This window comes from Miniopterus schreibersii, assembly GCF_964146895.1.
Source record: "Miniopterus schreibersii genome assembly, chromosome: 1".
Classification (NCBI taxonomy): Eukaryota; Metazoa; Chordata; class Mammalia; order Chiroptera; family Miniopteridae; genus Miniopterus; species Miniopterus schreibersii.
In genome coordinates, this window is record NC_138101.1 from 154104120 (window position 1) to 154124625 (window position 20506).

The window sequence follows — 20506 nt, forward strand, 5'->3', positions numbered from 1 at the left end:
ATAGAATGGATTTTTTAGTAAGTGATCTATATAACTTTATGCTGGCTACAAGACATTCTCTTTATATCTAAAGACACAAATAGGTTGAAAGTGAAAAGATGGGAAAAGGTATTCCATGTAAACAGTAACCAAAAGAGAACTCGATATCTTACTAGCATCAGATAAAATAGACTTTAAATCAAAAACTGTTACAAGAAACAAAGAACATTATGTACTAATAAAAAGTAAATTAATCAAAAATATAACAATTATAAATATATATGGACCAAACAATAGAGCCCCAAAATATATCAAGCAAACACTGACACAACTGAAGGGAGAAACAGTTCTGCAATAGAGATTTCAATACACCACATTCAGTAATAGATAGAACATATCTAGACAGGAAATCAATATGGAAAAAAAGAACTTGAACAACACTATGAACTAACTAGACCTACTAGACATATAAAGACACCTACCCAACAAGAACAGGATACACATTCTCCTCAAATACACATGAAATATTCTCCAGGATAGACCATACGTTAGGCCACAAAACAAGTCTCAATAAAATTTTAAAGATTAAATTCATATAAAGCATTTTCTCCAATCACAAAGGAATAAAGCTAGAAGCAAAAGCACAGAAGGAAAACTAGAAAACTCACACATATGTGGAAATTAAGCAACACACTCTTAAACAATTGGTCAAGGAAGAAATCACACACACACACACAAAAAAACTTAGAAAATACTTTGAGACAAACAAAAATGAAAATACAACATATCAAAACTTAAGAGTTTTGGTGGAAACAGTTCTCAGAAGAAGATCTATAGCTGTAAATTTCTACATTAAAAAAAAGAGAAGATTGCAAATCAATAACCTAAACTGCACTGCGCAGAACTAGAAAAAGTAAAAACTAAACCCAAAGCTAGGAAAAGAAAATAAAGATTAGAATGGAGATAAATGAATTAGAGGATAGAAAAAACAACAGAGAATCAACAGACCCAGAAATTAGTTCTTTGGAAAATGAATAAAATTGACAAATCTTTAGCTATACTGACAAAGAAAAAAGAGAATACATAAATAACTAAAATAAGAGGGAAATTGGGGACATTACCACCAATCTTATAGAAATAAAGGACTATAAGAGATTATAAACAACTGTACACCAACAAATTAGATAATCAAATAAAATGGACAAATTCCAAAACTATACAAATGACCTAAGATTCCAAAAGAAACTGAAAATCAAAGGTAAAGAGATTGACTCAGTAATAAAAAACTTCCTTACAAAGAAAGTAAAGAGCCTGGTGTTTCATTGGTAAATTCTACCAAACGTTTCTTTTAGAATCAACATCAATTCTTCTCAAACTCTTCCAAAAAAAGAGAAGGGAACACTTTCTTACTCATTTTATGAGGCCAATTCCAATACCAAAGCCAGATAGATAACACAAAAAAAGAAAGTTACAGACCAATATCATTATGAATACAGATACAAAAACTCAACAAACTACAAGCAAATTGAATCCAACATCGTACTAAAAGGATTGTACTGATCAAATAGGATTTATCCCAAGAATGCAAAAGTGCTTCAACAGAAGAAAATCAATCAATGTAATATACAGCATTAACATAACAAAGGAAAAACCTCTATGATCATCTCAATTGATACAGAAAAGACAGGTTAAAAAAATCCAGTACCTTTTCATGATAAAACACTCAGAAAACTAGAAATAGAGAGAACTTCCTCAACATGATAGGAGCATTTATGAAAAACCCACAGCTAACATCATACTCAATGATGAAAGACAAAAAGCTTTTCCCCAATAATTTTTTTGGTTCTTTTGTAGAAAAGTATTCTGTTTTCCAGTTTGCTTTCTCTTACATTAGACTCTGAGTAGCAGGTAAAACAAACATTCTTCCATATTGCAAGTGAGCTAACAGTCTTGAAAGAGGTTAACATGACCAAGATTTGCAAGGGCACAAGGAAACTTTCGCTGAGGCCCTATTTCCCAGTTGAGTATTACTTCACAACCCCTACAAAAAGCAATCAAAACCTGGGAACCTAGCCTCTTTTAGGAAATATATTCAAGAAACTACACTAACACTCTCTACCACCACCCAACTGAGACACAAAATGCAAATATCTATTTACTTGATAGATGATATTCTCCACTTGGTAAAGGCTGTAAGATTTCTAACAAGTTCTGTAAAACTGCTTGAAGTAAACCCTATTATTACCCTGTATGTACCACACATAAGCACTTGCCCATCAGATGTTGCAGTCCTTGCAATGATAATAGCCGTATTTCTGCTTTAAGAACTGGAAGTGAAGGGTATTCAACATTGTACTAGAAATTCTAACCAGAGCAATTAGGTAAGAAAAAGATATAAATGACATTCAGATTGGAGGAAAAGAAGCAAAACTATTCATTCACCAATAACATGATTTTATGTACAGAAAATTCCAAAGAATCTACACGAAAACTAATAAATGAAGAGTTTCAGGGAACAAGATCAACACACATAAAACTGTTGTATTTATATATACCATCAGTAAACTATTGCATTTACAACAGCATCCAAAAGAATAAAATACCTAGGAATAAATTTCACCAAAACAGTGAAAGATTTGTAGACTGAAAACTAAAACATTATTGAAAAAAAATAAAGACCTAAATAGTGGAAAGATATACTTCATGGATTGGGTCACTAGCTATTAGGGAAATGAAAATCAAAACTACAATGAGATATCACCTCACACCTGTTAGAGTGGCTGTTATCAACATGACAAGTAATAACAAGTGTTGGAGAGGTTGTGGAGAAAAAGGAACCCTCATCACTGCTGGTGGGAATATAAACTGGTACAGCCACTATGGAAATCAGTATGGCGGTTCCTCAAAAAATTAAGAATAGAGTTACCATATGATCCAGCAAATCCTCTTCTGGGTATCTACCTGAAAAACTTGAAAACATTTATTTGCAAGGATATATGCAGCCCTATGTTCACTGCAGCACTATTCACAGTGTCTCCAAGACATGGAGACAACCAAAGTGTCCTTCAACAGATGACTGGCTAAAGATGATGTGGTACATATATACTATGGAATACAACTCAACCATAAGAAGAGATGAAATACTGCCATTTGTGACAACATGGACGGACCTTGAGAATATTATGCTAAATGAAATAAGTCAGTCAGAAAAAGCTAAGAACTGTATGATTTTACTCATATGTGGGATATAAAACTGAAACTCACAGACACAGGAAACAACAATACGTTGGTTACTAGAGGGAAAGGGGGGTTGGGGAGTAGTAAAGAGTAAAGGGAGCCAAATATATGGTGACGAAAGATGATCTGAATTTGAGTGGTGGGCACACAATGCACTATACAGATCATGTATCCTAGTAATCTATACTTGAAACCTATATAATCTTATTAACCAATGTCACCCCCCCAAAAAAACATACTAGAAAGCTACAATAATTAAAACAATGTGGTAATGGCATAAAGGTAGACATATAGACCAATGGAATAGAATAGAGAGTCCAAAAATAAACTGCTATATATTTATGGCCAATTGATTTCAACAAGTGTGCCAATTCCACTCGGGGAATGAATAGCCTCAACAAATGGTGCTGGAGCAACTGGATTTCCACATGCGATAGTATGAAGTTGGATTCCTACCATTTGACTTGAATTTGATGATGGATTCTTAGATATGACACCTAATGCATAACCAACAAAGAAAAAGTAAACTGAACTTCATCAAAATTTATAATTTCTGTGCAGCAAAGAATATTATCAAGAAAGTGAAATGGCCCGGCCAGGCGTGGCTCAGGGGTTGAGCATCGACCTAGGATCCAGGCAATCAGGGTTCGATTCCCGGTCAGGGCACATGCCCGGGTTTCGGGCTTGATCAATGACCCTCTCATCATTGATGTTTCTATCTCTCTTTCTCCCTCTCCTTTCCGTTCTCTGAAATCAATAATTTAAAAAAAAAAGAAAGTGAAATCACAAAATACAGAAGTAGGGAAGATATTTGTATATCACATAATTAGTAAGTGTTTATTCTCCAGAATACATACATAACTCCTACTACTCAATCACAAAAATATCAACAACCCAATTTTTTTAAGTGGACAAAGGACATGAATAGATGTTTATCCAAAGAAAACATACAAATAGCCAATAAGCACATGAAAAAGTGTCAACATCATTAGTCATTAGGGAAACACAAATCAAAACCACAGTGAGATAGCATTTCATACCTACTAGGTTGGTATTCTTTAAAAAAGTTAATAACAAGTGTTGGTACATGGAAAAGTGGAATCCCTTGGGCATTACTGGTGGGGACATAGAGTGGTGCAACCACGGTGGGAAACAGTTTGGTGGCTCCTAAAAAGGTTAAATATAGAATTACCATATGTACTAGCAATTCCACTCTTAGGTATATACCCAAAAGAATTGAAAACAGTGACTCAAGTACATAGTACTTATATGCCGATGTTCACTGCAGAATTATTCACTATAGCCAAAAGATGGAAACAATCCAAGTGTCCATCAACAGACAACTAGATAAATAAAATGTGGTGTATCATACAATAGAATCTTATTCAGCCACAAAAAGGAACAAAGTTCTAATACACACTACAACATGGAAGAACCTTGAAAATATTATGCTAAGTGAAAGAGGTCATGCACAAAAGTCCACATATGATTCCATTTATAGGATAATGCTCATAATATGCAAATCTATAGAGAGAGAAATTAAATGATTGGTTCAGAGAATAGGGGAGGGAAGAGCTGAGACATGTGGGGTTTCTTTTTGGTGTATCAGATGTGGTAATAGATGGATGTGGTAAAACCCACTGAATTACACACTTGAAAAAAATGAACTTTGCAGTATGCGAATTCTATCTGAACAAAACTGTTATTTTAAATAAACACACACTTTCCCATGCTAGATACAGGCTGCTGCTATTCTCTTCTTTCCATGAAATAATAATAATGATGCTAAGTGAAAGAGGTCATGCACAGAAGTCCAGATACTCAACCAGTTATTTAAAACTCAATCTTTTGATTATAAAAGGCCTCATTCCATTGCAGGTTATTCAAAGAGACACTGAAAATCACTGCTTTTCTAGCCAATTTCCATTTGGACAGATATATCAACAAATGCTGAGCCTCTAAGTGGAGTTCAATCTCCCTGCATTGAGGTTATAAGCAAGAAAATAAATCCACAAAGTATTAAGGACAGATAAAAATGGAAACACAGTAGCAATTTTATTTCAAAATTACCTATTTACTACATCAACAGCAAAACCCTATACAAGCACAGTAGTAAAGGGTAAATTGTACAATGATAAAATCATATATATACTTTTTTAATCCTCACCAGAGGACATGCTTTTTAAAATTGATTATTTTTTAAAGAGATGGGAAAGGGGAGAGAAACATCAATGTGTGGGAGAAGCATCGATTGGCTGCCTCCTGTACATACCCCAACTGTGAATCGAACCCGAAATCTAGGCACGTGCCCTGACTGGGAAATTGAACAGACCACTTTTCAATGTACAGCAGGACTCCCCAACCAACTGAGCCACACCAGCCAGGGCTAAAGTCACATTTTTAAAATAAGTATTAAGAAGTGTATTTAGCCCTAGCCAGTTTGGCTCAGTGGCTAGAGCATCGGCCCATGGACTGAAGGGTCCCGGGGTCAATTCTGGCCAAGGGCACGTACCTCAGTTGCAGGCTCGATCCCTAGCCCTGGCTGGGGCATGTGTGGGAGGCAACCAATTGATGTGTCTCTCTCACATGGATGTTTCTCTCGTTTCTCTCTCTCTCTCTCTCTCTCTCTCTCTCTCTCTCGTGCATGTGTCTCTCCCCTTCCTCTCTCTCTCTCTCTCAAATCAATTTTTAAGAAAAGTACTGTATTACTAAGTCAGAGCACACAAAAAATGTGGCTTTCTTGAACATATAAAAAGTAAATTCTTTTCATTAAGAATATAGTAAATACATTTAACTGGTAAAATTATTTAAGAAAAGCTTTTAAAAAGAAATACCAAAATGGCAATACCAACATCAAAGCATTTTTTCCTATTATGTGTTTACTCTGAGATCAGTGTTTTAATTGAAGTTACTGTAAATTCAATCAAGAGGGACTCAAGTATAATTCAGTCTGAAAGCTAGGAGGGAGGGAATTAAACCTTATCATTCTTAATAAGAATTGGGGGAGGAGCCTGTATAATCTACTTCTATTAAAACACATCCTTAAAAGAGTTTAGCAAAACTCTCTTAAAATGAAATCAGCACTATTTTTTTTAAAACATCAAGTCTATAAATGTCAGAATACACTATTATTACTAGAACCAGGCACATATTTGTAAAGTTATACCCTCAGACACTATGACAGCCTTCAAAGCAGCACAACTATCCTGAACTGCCCAGTCTCAGACAAAGTAATTTATTTTTCTAGGCTCTTAAAAATAGTACTGGTACAAATGATCATACTGGTTTAATACCTCCCCCTCTCCAACGCAGATCCCCCTAAGGATAATGGCAAGAGTATGAATTCTTAAAAGTACCAAGTTAAATAACGGCCAAACTTTTAAATTTTTTTCTCAATGACTTAAATGGTTCTCCTGCAATGTGAGTGGACCTAGTCTTATAAAAATATCACTTATTGGCTATTTACTTAGAGTTACAATGACAGAATTATAAAATAAGAGCACTGTGTTGTTCAACATCCATCCTGTTTTTTTCCCCCCAGCTACCCATTTTTATAGGTAAGACAAGTAAGGATCAGGATGATTAAGTGATTTGTCTGAAGTCATATAGGTCACCAGCAATGGAGAAGAAATGAATGCTTGGCTCTCCTACATTTTTGTTATTCTTTCTGCTTTTCCACAGCAGATCCCAGCAACTCAATAAAAAATATAGCAGCACTAAGAATATTTACCAGATATTGGCATTTGTCAGTGTCACAATTTCTTTATTGAAATGTCTACAAGAACAAGAACTCAAGAACAATAAAATTCTATTGTGACACAGATACTATTTTCCTTAATTATAAGAAGAAGAAAAAATTGCATTCCCCTCTTTTACTTTGAACTGATGATTTGCTCTACTCCAAGTATTTTTTGGAGTAGAACACATGGTACCAAATGTTCAGCCAGCCTTGCTCAGCATTAGGGCCACTTATTAAATGATTCTGCTTCCTCTTTCATCCATCTCAACTTGCCAGTGGGGCTACCAGTGACTCTTGGCCTCTACAGGTGGCCAATTACAAGTAGCAACAATCATAACTGTTACTAGCATAAATAGCTAACCAAAACAGACGCACATACAAAGAGTGATATCCTGGGGAAAATGAATACTATGAAATCCCTGCCCACTACTACTAAGTAATATAAAAAAAATTTCAATAATAACCACTCAGAAATTTGCCTTCAACTTTCTATATGCTAATTAACATACTTTAGTGTCTAATTATTTTCCCTTTAGTCACCCTCTGATGCCCTCTCAAGACACTCCAATCTTTACAACATTATCTGCAGGAAGCTAAATTGCTTCTGCCCAAAATAAGTCTATGGTGCCATTGAATTAGCTGAAAAGATTTCTGTTAACCATTCACCCAGTGAACCACCTACCACACAACAAATGTTATTCTCTGGGCTGTTAATCACATGCAGTTTTATTTCTCTCCATGCAAAACATCACAATAGATGTTCTTTAACATTTACCACACATGGAGATTTCTTATATTTTTTCAACTATGGTGTCCATGACATCAAGAAAATAAAAGGCACTGCATAAACAGGGTTAAATGAAATTTGCATTTACTCTTTGACTAGATACCCCCTGAAAAATACCTAAAATACTGAAATCAAAATAAATGGACCTACAGAAAGGTGAACTCTTAATAATTTTCAGTATACCATGTGTGTGAAAAAGGGATAGAGACAATATCACTCCAACTTAGACAAACAATGACCCAAACACATTTTTTTAATACAGCTTCTTTGGCAATACTTAAAAATAGTAAATAGTTCTCTAATTAATACATCTAGCAGTGTTAACACCAAAAAAAAAAAAAAAGAGTAAAATATCAAGCATAAGACAGAAAACAGTTAACATAACTAATGGCCCCAGTATGACTTAGAAGTTCTCTATTCTTTTCAGAAGCATCAATGGTTCTCAACCAGGGATGATTTTTGCCTCCAAAACACATTTTTTTGGTTGTCAAAACTGGGAGGAGGCATTTGGTGTGCAGAGGTCAAGGATACTGCTATACATTTTACATTGCACCCAATGGCCTCCACAGCGAAGATTACCTAGCCCAACAAGTCAACTGCACCAAAGTTGAGAAACCCTGAGAAATGTAATCCACAAGAAACATCTTTTTCATTTTCTTTCTTCATGTGATTTTATTCTATTATTATTTGGGGAGGGGGTAAATGTTGGTGAAGTAGAAGATCGATTCTTAGTAGTACTAAAACTACAACAAAACAATAGAAAGGCTATTTTGGAGGATTATTCCAAAAGAATATAATTGATTTGGAGAAAGTAGTCTATATGAAGCATAATCATTAAAAAAAATCCTCACACTGTTCTAAACAGGAATTACTATAGTCCCTTAAAGTAAAATTTTAAAAGAAAATTTCCTTTCCATCAGTCCAAAGAACTAAGCCCAGTGAGGATACAAGTTTGAAACCAGAAGCCTGAACAATGACTGCACTCTCCAATGGTCACTTAATTAATCTAGCTATTATAAACACAGCTTATAAAATATATAGATATACAAACACAAGAAAATGGCAACCCTCCAGAAACTGAGAAAACAAACATTTTTTAATTCATGCCTTCTACTCAGTCTATAAGAATTTGACTTTTAAAGCTCATCAAAAGCAGTTTCTGAGAACCAGAGGTTAAAAAAAAAGAAAGAAAAGGAACAAGGAATGTAAAAGTCAGGCAAGTATTTGTCAGATTAGTGTCAGAAGCCTTTGTGAGGATGACGCCTTTACCCCTGCAATACATATCCCTACAGCAGTTCACTTGGCTTCAGAATTACAGCCACTGAAGGTCATTTGATACATTTTTACCGTTTTTGCACATCTGGTGGACTCTTGCCTGTGCCCTTGTTCTGTGCAGATTACCATGTTAGATTACATTGCCAATATTGCTGCAATGATTACAACTGTGTCTTCTTGCTCTCTTAGTTACCAAGATTTAAATGATGATTTTTAAAAATGCTTCAATAAAAAGTCTGGACACTATAAACTCCAAGATGTATTAAAATAGTGCTGCCTGACAATGAAAACTTAATTTGGGGTACAATTTTTAGGGTTTCTCTTAAAACAATAATCATAGCTGCTTCTAAAATTAAAGTATGATCCTCAACATAATGCCTCACTCAACACTATTGATTATTTTTCATATAATTGGTAATTGACAGGCCCTGGCCAAGTAGTTCAGTTTGTTAGTGTTATCCTGATACACCAAGGTTGTGGGTTCAATCCCTGGTCAGGGCGCATACAAGAATCAACCAATGAATACATAAATAAGTTGGACAACAAATCAATGTCTTGATTAATTTTTTACTATTAAAAAATTAAATAGTAATTGTCAGTTTAAAAGCTGAAAGTAGTCAATCGTAACTGAGTAACTACACCTATGACAGATAAATATCATCTCTCAAAATTATAGTCAAGAATATTAGAGTTTTCAAAAAAGTAACTTCAACTGCATTTATTTATTAATTGAAAAACTCCTTCAACCTAAAACCCTGGTTAAAAGATTTGTTTTTTGCTATTCTTTTAAAATGCTCTGGACTTCATTGATAGGCCCAGCTGTTAAATTCAGGAGCAATGACAACAAATCCCTGGGCAAACAACTGCTCTGAGTGAGACCCTTTCTCTAGAATAATCAGAGATAGTTGACAAAAGGGACATACCGAATGCCCTTTCAAAATTCCATTAGGAAGCTGGATAGAAACAAAATAAACAAACATATTTATATACATCATGAACCAAATTATAATTTTACCTCTTGGTGGATTCTGCTTTGTTAAAAAATAAGATTTCCAACTGTGAAAAACAGTGCGATAGTGTTACACATTTCTGAAGATGAGAAATGATCCTCGCTAATCAACTGCAAAGTGGGAAAAACTGGTTCCATTACCCAGTGATTATCAGGTACCTGATAAACCTTTCAAGTAGACAGGCTCTGAGAACCAAATGTCATTGTAAATAAGACTGTAGAACTGTAAGTGCTTTTACTTCCCTGAGTAAGCTTATGCAATTTTAAGACAGTCAATTTTTAAGTTAAACATGTACTTTTGAACCATACCCCTTCTCTTTAAAGATAATTTTTCTTGGATCCCAGAAACCATGATCTGAACCTTATCCACAGTGTTGCCAGAATGATCTCTCTAAATACCTCAGTTCTGTCTTATTTCTCCAAAATCAAATGACTTTTACTTTGACGTTAGCACTCTTGAATTCATGTAACTCGACAGCATGATTTGAAGCGAACATGCACACAGGTAACCAACCCTCTGTCCTTTACAGCATCTACAAATCTCAATAAAAAGTGACAATGTAGCAAAATCTTGGGTCCAGGATCATTAATAAGATTCAGAATTTTGGCTAACAGTCTCATAGTTTTTATCTTTCTCTTTTCAATATACTATCCACCCTCTTTCTTCTTAACATTAATCTTTAAACGTTTTCAATATATTTAACTTTACATTTCAACATCAACTCTCGGCTATAATTTATATGTAACTCTTTAAAAAGAAACCACACTCACAGACAGTTTTTCATTAATCTCCCACAAAAAAAATTCAAGTTTAATCTCCATTTAAACTGAGTGACAAACATTTTATTCATGGAAAACAATCAGCATCCTTTAAAAATTATAGAAATGGACCCCCCCCAAACAACCTTAGGAATGACAAAATAACCCCAACATTTTGGGAAAAAAATCCATCATAAAGTTACAATCCCTATGTTCTTCCAGCTACAAATAAAGCCTCACTTAAAAAAATATTTTCCACCCAAGTGAAGAGTGCTGAAAACCGTACAAAGTATAAGCCAGCTTTATATTCTTTCCCTCTACCCTAAGACTTCAATTTCCACCTTTTATGGAAAGGAAATAAACAACTAGCTTCCTGTTCAATCACTAGCTTACAGCCAGTCTTTTACACATCACAGAACACAACCCGCCCCCTTTACTTCTCTCAAATGTCTCTTATCTTAATTTAAACTTGTTGAAATATGAGACCGTTTTACCACACTAATGCTTTCCTATGAAATTTATCTTACAACACTGAGAATGCAAGAAACGTCAAGATGTCCACAGATTATTTCTTACTTCTAAAACATTTAAATTATTTACATAGTGAGGACTTAGCACCCCTGACAGTGAAAATTTGATTTGCCAAAAGTTTAAAATATTGAAATTTATAGGAAACGGCTAACCTGTGCTTACTATTGTACACAACTAGAAAAAGGGTCTCACACATCACTACCCTTTGTATTCCTAATACATGAAAATGTAAAACAGCTAAAACATTTATCAATAAAAAAGGATTACTTTTTTAAAAAAAACTAAACTAAATATTACTTTAACCCTATACTTTCCTTTAAAATGGGATGCCTTAGATAAACTAAGGTAGACAAATTCTTTTGTGCTTGGATGAACAACAGGAAAGCAAAGCCTCCAGGCCTTTGGGGAGGAACCTTGTCCCTGAAGCAGGCTCTGATGTGCTTGGGAGATAAGGCTCCACAGTGACACTTAAGGAAAGGCCTGTTCACATTTGAATTTCTGCATTCCTCAAGAACAATTCGTGGCAATAACTAACTTTGCAGAAGAGCTACATGAAAGCTTTGGCCAATGAATGAGGGTCATCTGCTCTTTATCACAAGGGTAAACCTCATCCTGGCCAGTTTCTAACCTTTTAACCCTGTGAATTCCTAATTTACACATGAATAATGGAATTCTTGCCTAGAGTGCAACTTTCAGCTTCTAGTTCCTAAGTTTAGAAACCAAGACTTGATTGCTTGTGTGTTAAAAACCTAAAACTTGCCTAGATTCAAGTTTTAGATTTCCAGGTGCTGTATTATTACACTTCTGAACCAATGCTTGCTGACAAAATCTTTGACCAGAAAATAAAAAGAACATACTTGCCCCCTGCTGCTATCAATAACTAGGACAGAGCTAGCTTTTTAAAAAAACCCAGAATGTCCACTTAATGCCTATTCTCTTCCTGTTTAATATGTATTATATCTTTACCCTGAACACAGGATAAAGTCATCTGAGCCTACATCAGTGGACATTGCATCTTAGATATCAGAACTATTTTGTGGGTTCAGAATCTCTAAGAAATCTCCTATTTCTAAAGAAAAACCTAAACCCACTATGCATTTCTCATTTTAAATCTATAATACTAAATGCAAGTTCTTAGCAAAATACTTCCTCAGAGTTAAATAAAATGTACTCATATGAAAAGTGGGGTCCCTATAACTGACTACAGTTGATATTTAATATTTAATAGCAAAGCAATGTTCTAAATCGTTTCACTGTAAAGTTTTTGATACTTATAATCTGAAAACTACTTCATAGGAACCTTCAAAATGATTCATATATAATTAAATATTTATTATTAATTTTTCTAAAGATAATAAAAAAGCCTATACTAACATTTGCTTTGCCGTTACTAGCATATTTTACGCTGTTCAGAACTATGAAATCTGAAAGCTCTGTGCGCTTTCAAAGTATTTCTGGGTACCCTTGAATTCTGTCAGGCTTCCAAGGAGGTCCTGGAAATAACTTGTGTTCATGACAAATGCCTCATCTTTTCAAGGCCCATCCACCTCCCTCCACCTTCCTATCCTGTCCTTCTCTCCAGCAAGGTAATATCAGTTACAGTTTCTGGGTATGAAAATGCAAGATTTCTCAAACTCAAAAAAATAGAAGAATTACAACTCTCTAAAACAACTCTACATCAGACAAAAATTAAATTAACGAAAGATAATATAAAAGCATACTCTTCTGAAAACAGTACTGCACAGAAAAACCATTACTCAGCAACAACAACAAAAATAATTACTGGCCAATGATTACAGCAAAAAAAGAAAGTTTACCAGAAATTCTCTCAGGTTTACGCTATTCTTGAGGGGAGGGGGCTAGAATTGGAAACTTCTCTACTTTTATGACATATTTCAATACAAAAATATCTTTGCTTGCAATTTATCTACCATTAATCATTATTTTATAATAAATTACTAATAAAATAAGTTACTAATATGAAGGTGACATAAATGCAGCCATAGACAGTTACAATAAAATCACCTAGGAAACCCCCGCCAATAGCTTCCTAAATTTCCACTCTAGACTTTGAAGAAACTATTTCCTAAAGGTTATACCTTTATCCCAAGAGCTCCCTCTTCCTGTTGCTCATTTTTTATATGATCAATTTGTAGGTACAGCACAGAACCTCTTTTGTGGATCAACAAAAGCATGTAACTATGATGCCTATAAAACTAAAAGATTCAGTTGTGTGTGTGTCTAAGATTTAAATTGTCTTTTACAAGACTGAGCGCTGTGCTGCAGTGCCTGACCACCTGAAGAGGCGGAAAGCCTCAGTAGGAACAAGGAGCACTCTGTCTATCCTAGGCCTATCTTTACACTCAACAGTCAACCACCAAGCAATGGATCACCTAGACAAATGGTTGATCTGATGCGGTTGTTGATACAAAGGAAATCATTAGACAGCAAACTTTATGACAACTGGAAAAAAGTGGGCAGATCTGGTTTAAGTCCATTAGGCATAATATGGAAATGGCCTTAATCTCTTTCTCTCTCAGCAGGAAAAGACTAGGAGTACTTCAAAGGCTTGAGAGTTACTGACCAATGCCCTCGCCTACAATTAAAAGCAACATGGGTGATCTTAAAGCAGTCAGAGACATGGAAGGTTGGCCTATAAGAAAGATTTAGCACTCAAGGGCCTTTTACAAAGCAGAAAGATTTGCTTGTAATTCAAAAAATTTAATTACTCTTTTACAAAAGATGAGACTTTTAGAACAACTGTTGTGTTGGCCAAACTTTTACACTCAACTCTCTTCACAATGAAACACTTAAATTTATGTAAAGCCACCTCTATAGGTTTTGGTGTTCTAATTTGACTTTTCTTCTCAATCACTCATTTGAATTTACATTTTCCCCCCTCATATTGTTCTGCATGCTTTCTATTGGCATCAACTAATATCTCCAGGAAAATTCTTAATGTTTGTATGATTTCAGGATTAGCATATAAATGAGTGGAGCAATCATCAGAATGTAGCAATGAAAAATGTAAAACCATCAAAAACTTAAAAACACTTACTTGATAGGGTAAGATGAGCTTTTTGACTAAGAATGGCTCCATATTTGTTCATTGCCAGGCACTGATAAAATCCTTCATCAGACTGCTCTCCTCGCTTGCCTTCCACCTCACTGATGTATAAAGAGCCGTTAGACAGAACCTGGATCCGTTTATTTTCAGACACTTTTGCTCCATTTTTCAACCATGTGACCTTAATAGGAATTTCTCCATGAGCCTGGCAATCTAACATGACTGGGTCCTTCCTTGTGACAGTTACATCCTGTGGTTCTTTTATAAAAAACAGTTCGCTAAAGCACCACATTCCTACAAGGAAAAAGGGGAAAGGTATATCCAGAATTATAGGTAGAAAATCATTTCTTAACACACAATTGTAAAACACATATTCATGGTGTAATAAGACAAAGTTTAACAAACCATATTAGTTAACTCACAAACACCTTAATAAAACCAATCTAAGTTTCAGCAAACCTTTTCAACAAATCAGAAATCTCACCTACAACATCTACACTAAAAGCATAGGGAAGATTTCAGTAACTTCTATGCCTTGTAGAATTCTGTTCTCAAGTTTCTTGCTAGAGTTTCAAAATCATGAGGAGAACTCATGAGCACAAGCTGTTTGCTACTTTTACAAGCTTGTCAAAAAGATCTTGAACAGAGTAAGTCGTAAAAGTCTAATTTTACAAGAAATCATTAGCAAAACTCTAACTCTGTGAACAAGCAAGTTTATTTCCTTGTCCCTTGAAGTGTTTTTGGAACCTTGGCACCTATTCCTTTGAGAAAAGCGTTTATCTTTTGTGACAAATTACAAGTTTGCATTTTTACATCTGCCCTTTTACAGCAAGGGCTCTGTCTCTTCTGGAAGAAGACCCATTTACTTAATTTCTGCAAAGTCAGGTCGATATTGAAAGGACACACAGTTGACTTTGAAAAGTTGGTGACTCTTGCTGCTTGTACTCAGTAGGTGATCGGATTAGGAAACTTTTTTCTTCCCCCCCCCACCCCTCCAACTGCCAACTGTCGGGAAAAATGCGTGACTAATTGGTCCTTACTGTCTAATAGGGATAGGAGATTGCTTAATCAACCAGTACACTTTTTATCAGAGCAGAGGAAAGGCTTTATCCTAGGTATACATATCGCCCCGGGTCCCCTCCGGGATCCGATGACCACCTAATACTCTGTCACCTCTTGCATTTAGAGTAAAGGTCAGCTAAAGTCTTGCATATTGATTGGGGCACGAGCAGAGCGTTAGGGGTTTGAGGGGAACATTGTATCTTCCTTCTGATTGTTCTGAATCCATGATTACAAATCCCGGGGATTGGTCTCCGTCTCTCAGCAAGGCAGGTCCGCAGTAACCACACACGAGCCCCGCTCCCACGCCCGGGCTGGCGACGCCTCAAGTCAGCCCAGGGCGACGCGAGCGCCCCGAAGAGCCCCGCGCGGCCGAGGACCACTCCGGAAGGCGCCCATTGTGTTTCCGAGTCAAAATTGACTTTGATACTTTTCTCATGCTAACAGAAACGAACTCCGCCGGGAAGAAAGTCAGTCCGGGGTTTGTAACCTGTGAACACGTGAGACGGCCCTTTCGCCTGAACACCTCTCCCACCCCCAACCACCACCTCCCCTTTACACTCTTCATGTCTTTGCGGATAACCAACAGGAGCGCAAAAGGAAAACTAGTTCATCCGAGTGGGCGCACTGCTAACCCGGAGTTCGGAGGATTCTTCAGTTTCGTACCTACCTCAGGACCTGCGCCTCAAAATACCTGGCTGCGAGAAATAAATCCTGTTTAGATGCCTTCCTTCTCAGGTTTGGGTACTTTCATCCCCTCCGGAACACAAATCGGCCACGCAACTTGCAACCCTCTTTTCTTTCCAATTCCACCCCTCCCGTCCCGCCCTCGCTCCATCCGGATCCAGGAAAGTGGGGGCCCTAAGGGTGCTGACCTGGGCGCTGAGTTCACCTCCTCTCTCCCCCGCCCTAAAACGTGGGGAAGTCCCCGCTGCAAACCCGGAACGCCGCGCGGAACCCCGGCGCCCCCTGCGTGGCCAGCCTCACCGCTAAGGAAACAATATAAATAAAGCCACGTGCGGCCCGGGCGGTGCGGGGCCGGGGCTCGCTGCAGAGGCAGAGGCGAGGCTGCAGCCGGAGCGCGGACAATGGCGCGAGGAGGAAGGGGCGAGAGTGGACAGCGGGCGCCCCGCGCTGCGGCTCGCAGCCAGGGGGAGCGCAGCGGGGAGGAGCGTGCGCCGGGAGAGGCTCCCGCAGCCCTGCCCGCGCCCCCGCAGGCCGCTCGCGCCTCCAGCAGCCGCTCCCGACTGGCTGCAGGGAGGAGACAGGGACGCGCGGTCAGCGCCACCGCGGAGGACCCCGCCGCCCCCACCCCTAAGGCACCCCCGTTCCTTCTCCCCCAAGCCCACTCGCGTCCAACAGGCGCGGAAGCGCAGAAGAAAGCGCGCCCACCTGGAACTGAGCCGAGGAGCAGGAGGAGCGCGCGGAGCAGCAGCATCCCCGGCGGCCGCGGCCGGGCGAGGGGTCGCAGAGAAGGCGCCATTCAGCGGGGCTGCGCGGGCATGCTCCCCGGCCGCCCCGCAGCCGCCGTCCGCCTCCCGGCCGCCGCCTCCGCAGCTCCCCGCGCCGCAGCTGGACGCGTGCAGCCTGGGCTTCCCGCTCGGGCACCGGCGTGGCGCGGTGCGGCGCGGCCGGCCCTAGTCTCTGCGGTCGCTGCGAGGCCGGCGCACGGACACCCGCTCGCGGGAGGCGGGGGACCCGAGAGTCCGGCCTGGGGGCGGAGTGAGGCGGCGGCTGGAGGGGGCGGGGGCGGCGGAGTGGACACACCGCCGCGGCCGGCCTGGGGACTACTTTCTACATCTGGCCCCTGGTCTGGGCACCGCGAGGTCGGCGCGGCCGGCGGAGGGAGACGCTGGGAGGGGGCCCCGTGCGGCGGAGTCGCGGCCCCGGGGTGGGGAGGCAGGGGAGCGGGGGGAGAGGGGGCGAGGGGGCGGGCCGCGCCGGACAATGCACCTGGGGGTCAAGCCCCGGCTGAGGGTCTGCGGCCCGCGTCCCCGCCCCCTCTGCCTCCCCGCCACCGTCGAGGACGGAGCCACAAAGGCCGAGCCTCCTGGCCAGCCTGCCCCCGGGGCCCCTCTCCCGCCGGCTTGTTTAGGAGCGGGGGAAGGAGGCGGCGGGGTGGGGGAGGGATGGTGTTGAGAGACGGGGAAAGGCCGGAGACTTCTCCCCTGATGGCCCCTGCCCATCCCCCTCCCGCTCGCGCGCGCTCAGGTCCTGTGGAGGGAAACCGACCGGTTCCCACTTCAGAGACTTGTCCGCGAGACGGGCGGCATCTCCGGACGATAAGCCCCACGTTTGGGGACAGCTCTTACCCCCATCCGAGGCAGCACTGATTAAAAACATCTCCGACGATCCCTGAAAGGAACAATTACCCTCTGCGGAAATGTTCTCTCATCTCTCTCAAGTTAGTCAAGTTGCACGAGCCGTGAGAACTGTGCGCACAAAAGGCCCTGTCCCGAGAACCGAGGTGGCGTCGGGAGGTCTCTGTGTTCTCCGAGCTGGCTCTGGGGGGCTAGGCTTTGGTAGACGCCCTGGTTAGAGGTTCAAGTAAAGAAAAGGCACAAATGTTGTGAATTTGTTCACCTCTCTCAAAAGTAAGCGTAAAGAGGAGTTAAAGGCACGTTAACGAGGTCCTCGGATGGCTAACCGGTGGATCGAAGGGGGCGGTCCACGTGGGTGAGCGTCTGCTCGCCCCAAACTAAATCCACGGCGCATGGCGAGGGACGGGCTGAAAAGCTCGCCTTAATGAAAACGGCTGACACAAAGCTAGCTTTTGTCACTAAGACATCAGCACATTGTGTTTAGCATGTTCCCCAAATCCTCCTTATGAAAAAAAAACGGGGGGGGTCAATAGTTTTAGAACATCTGCGGGAGGGCAGCGCTGCCCCGGCCGGAAGCTTACTAGAATAAGGATCAGGCTACTTAATTTCTACTTCACTGCATGGGAGACAGTAAAACCTTGGCGATATTGCCTCCAATCCCTTAGTTTAAAATTTACATGAATCTGAACTCTTTTTAAGCATTAGAATAAAGGTCCGTGGAAAGGGAAGAGCTTTAGAGGTAATAAAATGAAGCGTTTACGAGGATGCTCTACCTACCTGATAAATCAGGTTTGCATAAAGTGATATTCCTGTGTGCCGCTAGATTTTTTTTTTATTGTATGACAGTCTTCTCCCTCCTGACTCCCCCTTCTCCCAGTTCCCTTTCAATCGACCCACCGTGCTCGTATTTCCTGGATAAGAATTGCTAATAAGATGCTCTTATGCTCTCTTTCTTGAATAAATCAGAAGAATAAAGGCTGGAGGAGGGGAGAGATAAGCTAAAAGCAAGGGAAGAACTTTTTTTTAACCTGCCACTTTGCCTTTTCTTTAACATTTCAATTAATCATAGGACACTTGGATTTTTATAAGGCAGCTTTGGACCTTGAGTTGCACTGAGGGAGAACACAGCATTGCATCTAAAATGAAATAAGATAATATATATATGATATACAATGTAATGTGAGTAAACAACCTTATCAAACTTTTCTGATACATTTACTGTCCCATGTTGGGCAGCAAAAAATTTACCCTGATGATGCAATTATACCATATTATATAAAATTTGCAGTATACCCAAGATCACTCATTGGTAAGTGGTTACTGGGAACTAGAATCCATATCTTCTGATTTGTTTTTTGCATTTTCTACTGTGATCCTTTCTGTTCTTTAAAGAATTTAAACTTCTCTCTTGTTTTTCTTTTTTCCTTCCTTCTTCCTTTTTTTCTAAACACCTATTCCTGTTGGCTTCAGAATTTATGACATACTTGCTTAAATAACACAGTACATGCCTTCTTGGACAGCTACATTTTCTCTCGTGTATAACACTTGTCTTATATGATGTACTAACTGCATAAGCTACTTCCGGGCTTGTTTCCCGGTTCTCGGATGCCCCACAGATTCCAACACAGTTCCTTCCATATAGCAAGGTAACCACTGCGGTGGTTAAGAGCATGGTTTTGGGTGTCTGACAGACTACAGTTCAAATTTCAGTGTGACACAGACAAGTTATAATGCTCTCAAAAGTCATCTAATTGGAATAAGTATAATGCCAGTAGCTGCTGTGATATAATAGAATGCATGGAAAGTACCTGGTGCAGAGTCTATAAATAGCCGCCATTATTATTTAGTAGGAAATATTCCCAATAGTGACAAATCTTTGTCCTTTCAGAGCTGGCTTAATTTTGAATTAGTCAAGTTTTTTCAAGTCAAATCTAAGTAATTTGCTTGGCGATTACACTGATGGCAACTCTAACAACTTCTGTGAATTGTTCCTAAGCTGGCCCTGAAAGGGGCAGAAGGGCCTAGGAGCTTAACCTCCCAGATTTGTGCCCTTAAAGGATAAATCTCATTGAGATAAACAACTAGCTAAGCCCTATTTTCCTTTTATATTCTAAAACAAGTATTTTCATGCTGAAAAGAGGAGAGCCTATATAATTTTTTAAAATAATTGAAATCTGAGGGTAGGTTAAAAAAAAAGAAAGAGCCCTAGCCGGTTTTGCTCAGTGGTTAGAGCGCCAGCCCTCAGACTGAAGCGCCCCGGGTTCGATTTCAGTCAAGGGCATGTACCTCGGTTGCAGGCCCGATCCCGAGCCCTGGGCAAGGCGCGTGCCAGCGGCAACCAATCCGTGTGTGTCTCTCTCACATTGATGTGTGTATGTCTCTCTCTCTCCCCCTTCCACTCTCTCTGAAAAGCAATGGGGAAAAAATCCTCAGGTGAGGATTAAAAAAAAAAAAAAAAAAAGGAATTGAGTTTTGTTAAGTAAATTCAAGTCTCCTGGCCCAACTTTGGTGGGGGGAGTCACATAATTTTACCCACCAAATTATGGAGCTGTACCACATGATCTTCAAGCTCTCTGACCTCTAAACATTATCTGGTTCTATGGAATGACAGGGCTATTGTATATGTTTACAGAGAATGAGAAAACGCAGCCAAAGCCTGGAGTTTATTTTTCATTTAACAAATATTTACTGAGATTCTACGATGTTGGTTAGAAGGCCAGGCCCTAGACGAGAATCACACACT

At 39.5% G+C, this 20506-nt stretch overlaps 1 protein-coding gene across 4 annotated transcripts in view; it reads right to left on the reverse strand.

The window, feature by feature from the left end:
- Nucleotides 1-16985, reverse strand: part of PRTG (protogenin) — a 123242-nt gene extending 106257 nt beyond the window's left edge. For all 4 annotated transcript variants that reach the window (XM_081144622.1, XM_081144620.1, XM_081144621.1 and 1 more), the window contains exons 1-2: nucleotides 16835-16985; nucleotides 14375-14677 (exon numbers count right to left, since the gene is read on the reverse strand). In XM_081144622.1, coding sequence (XP_081000748.1) covers nucleotides 14375-14677; nucleotides 16835-16925 — 394 coding nt within the window. In that variant the 5' untranslated portion in view covers nucleotides 16926-16985. The remainder of the gene's footprint in view (nucleotides 1-14374; nucleotides 14678-16834) is intronic.
- Nucleotides 16986-20506: the final 3521 nt, after the last annotated feature.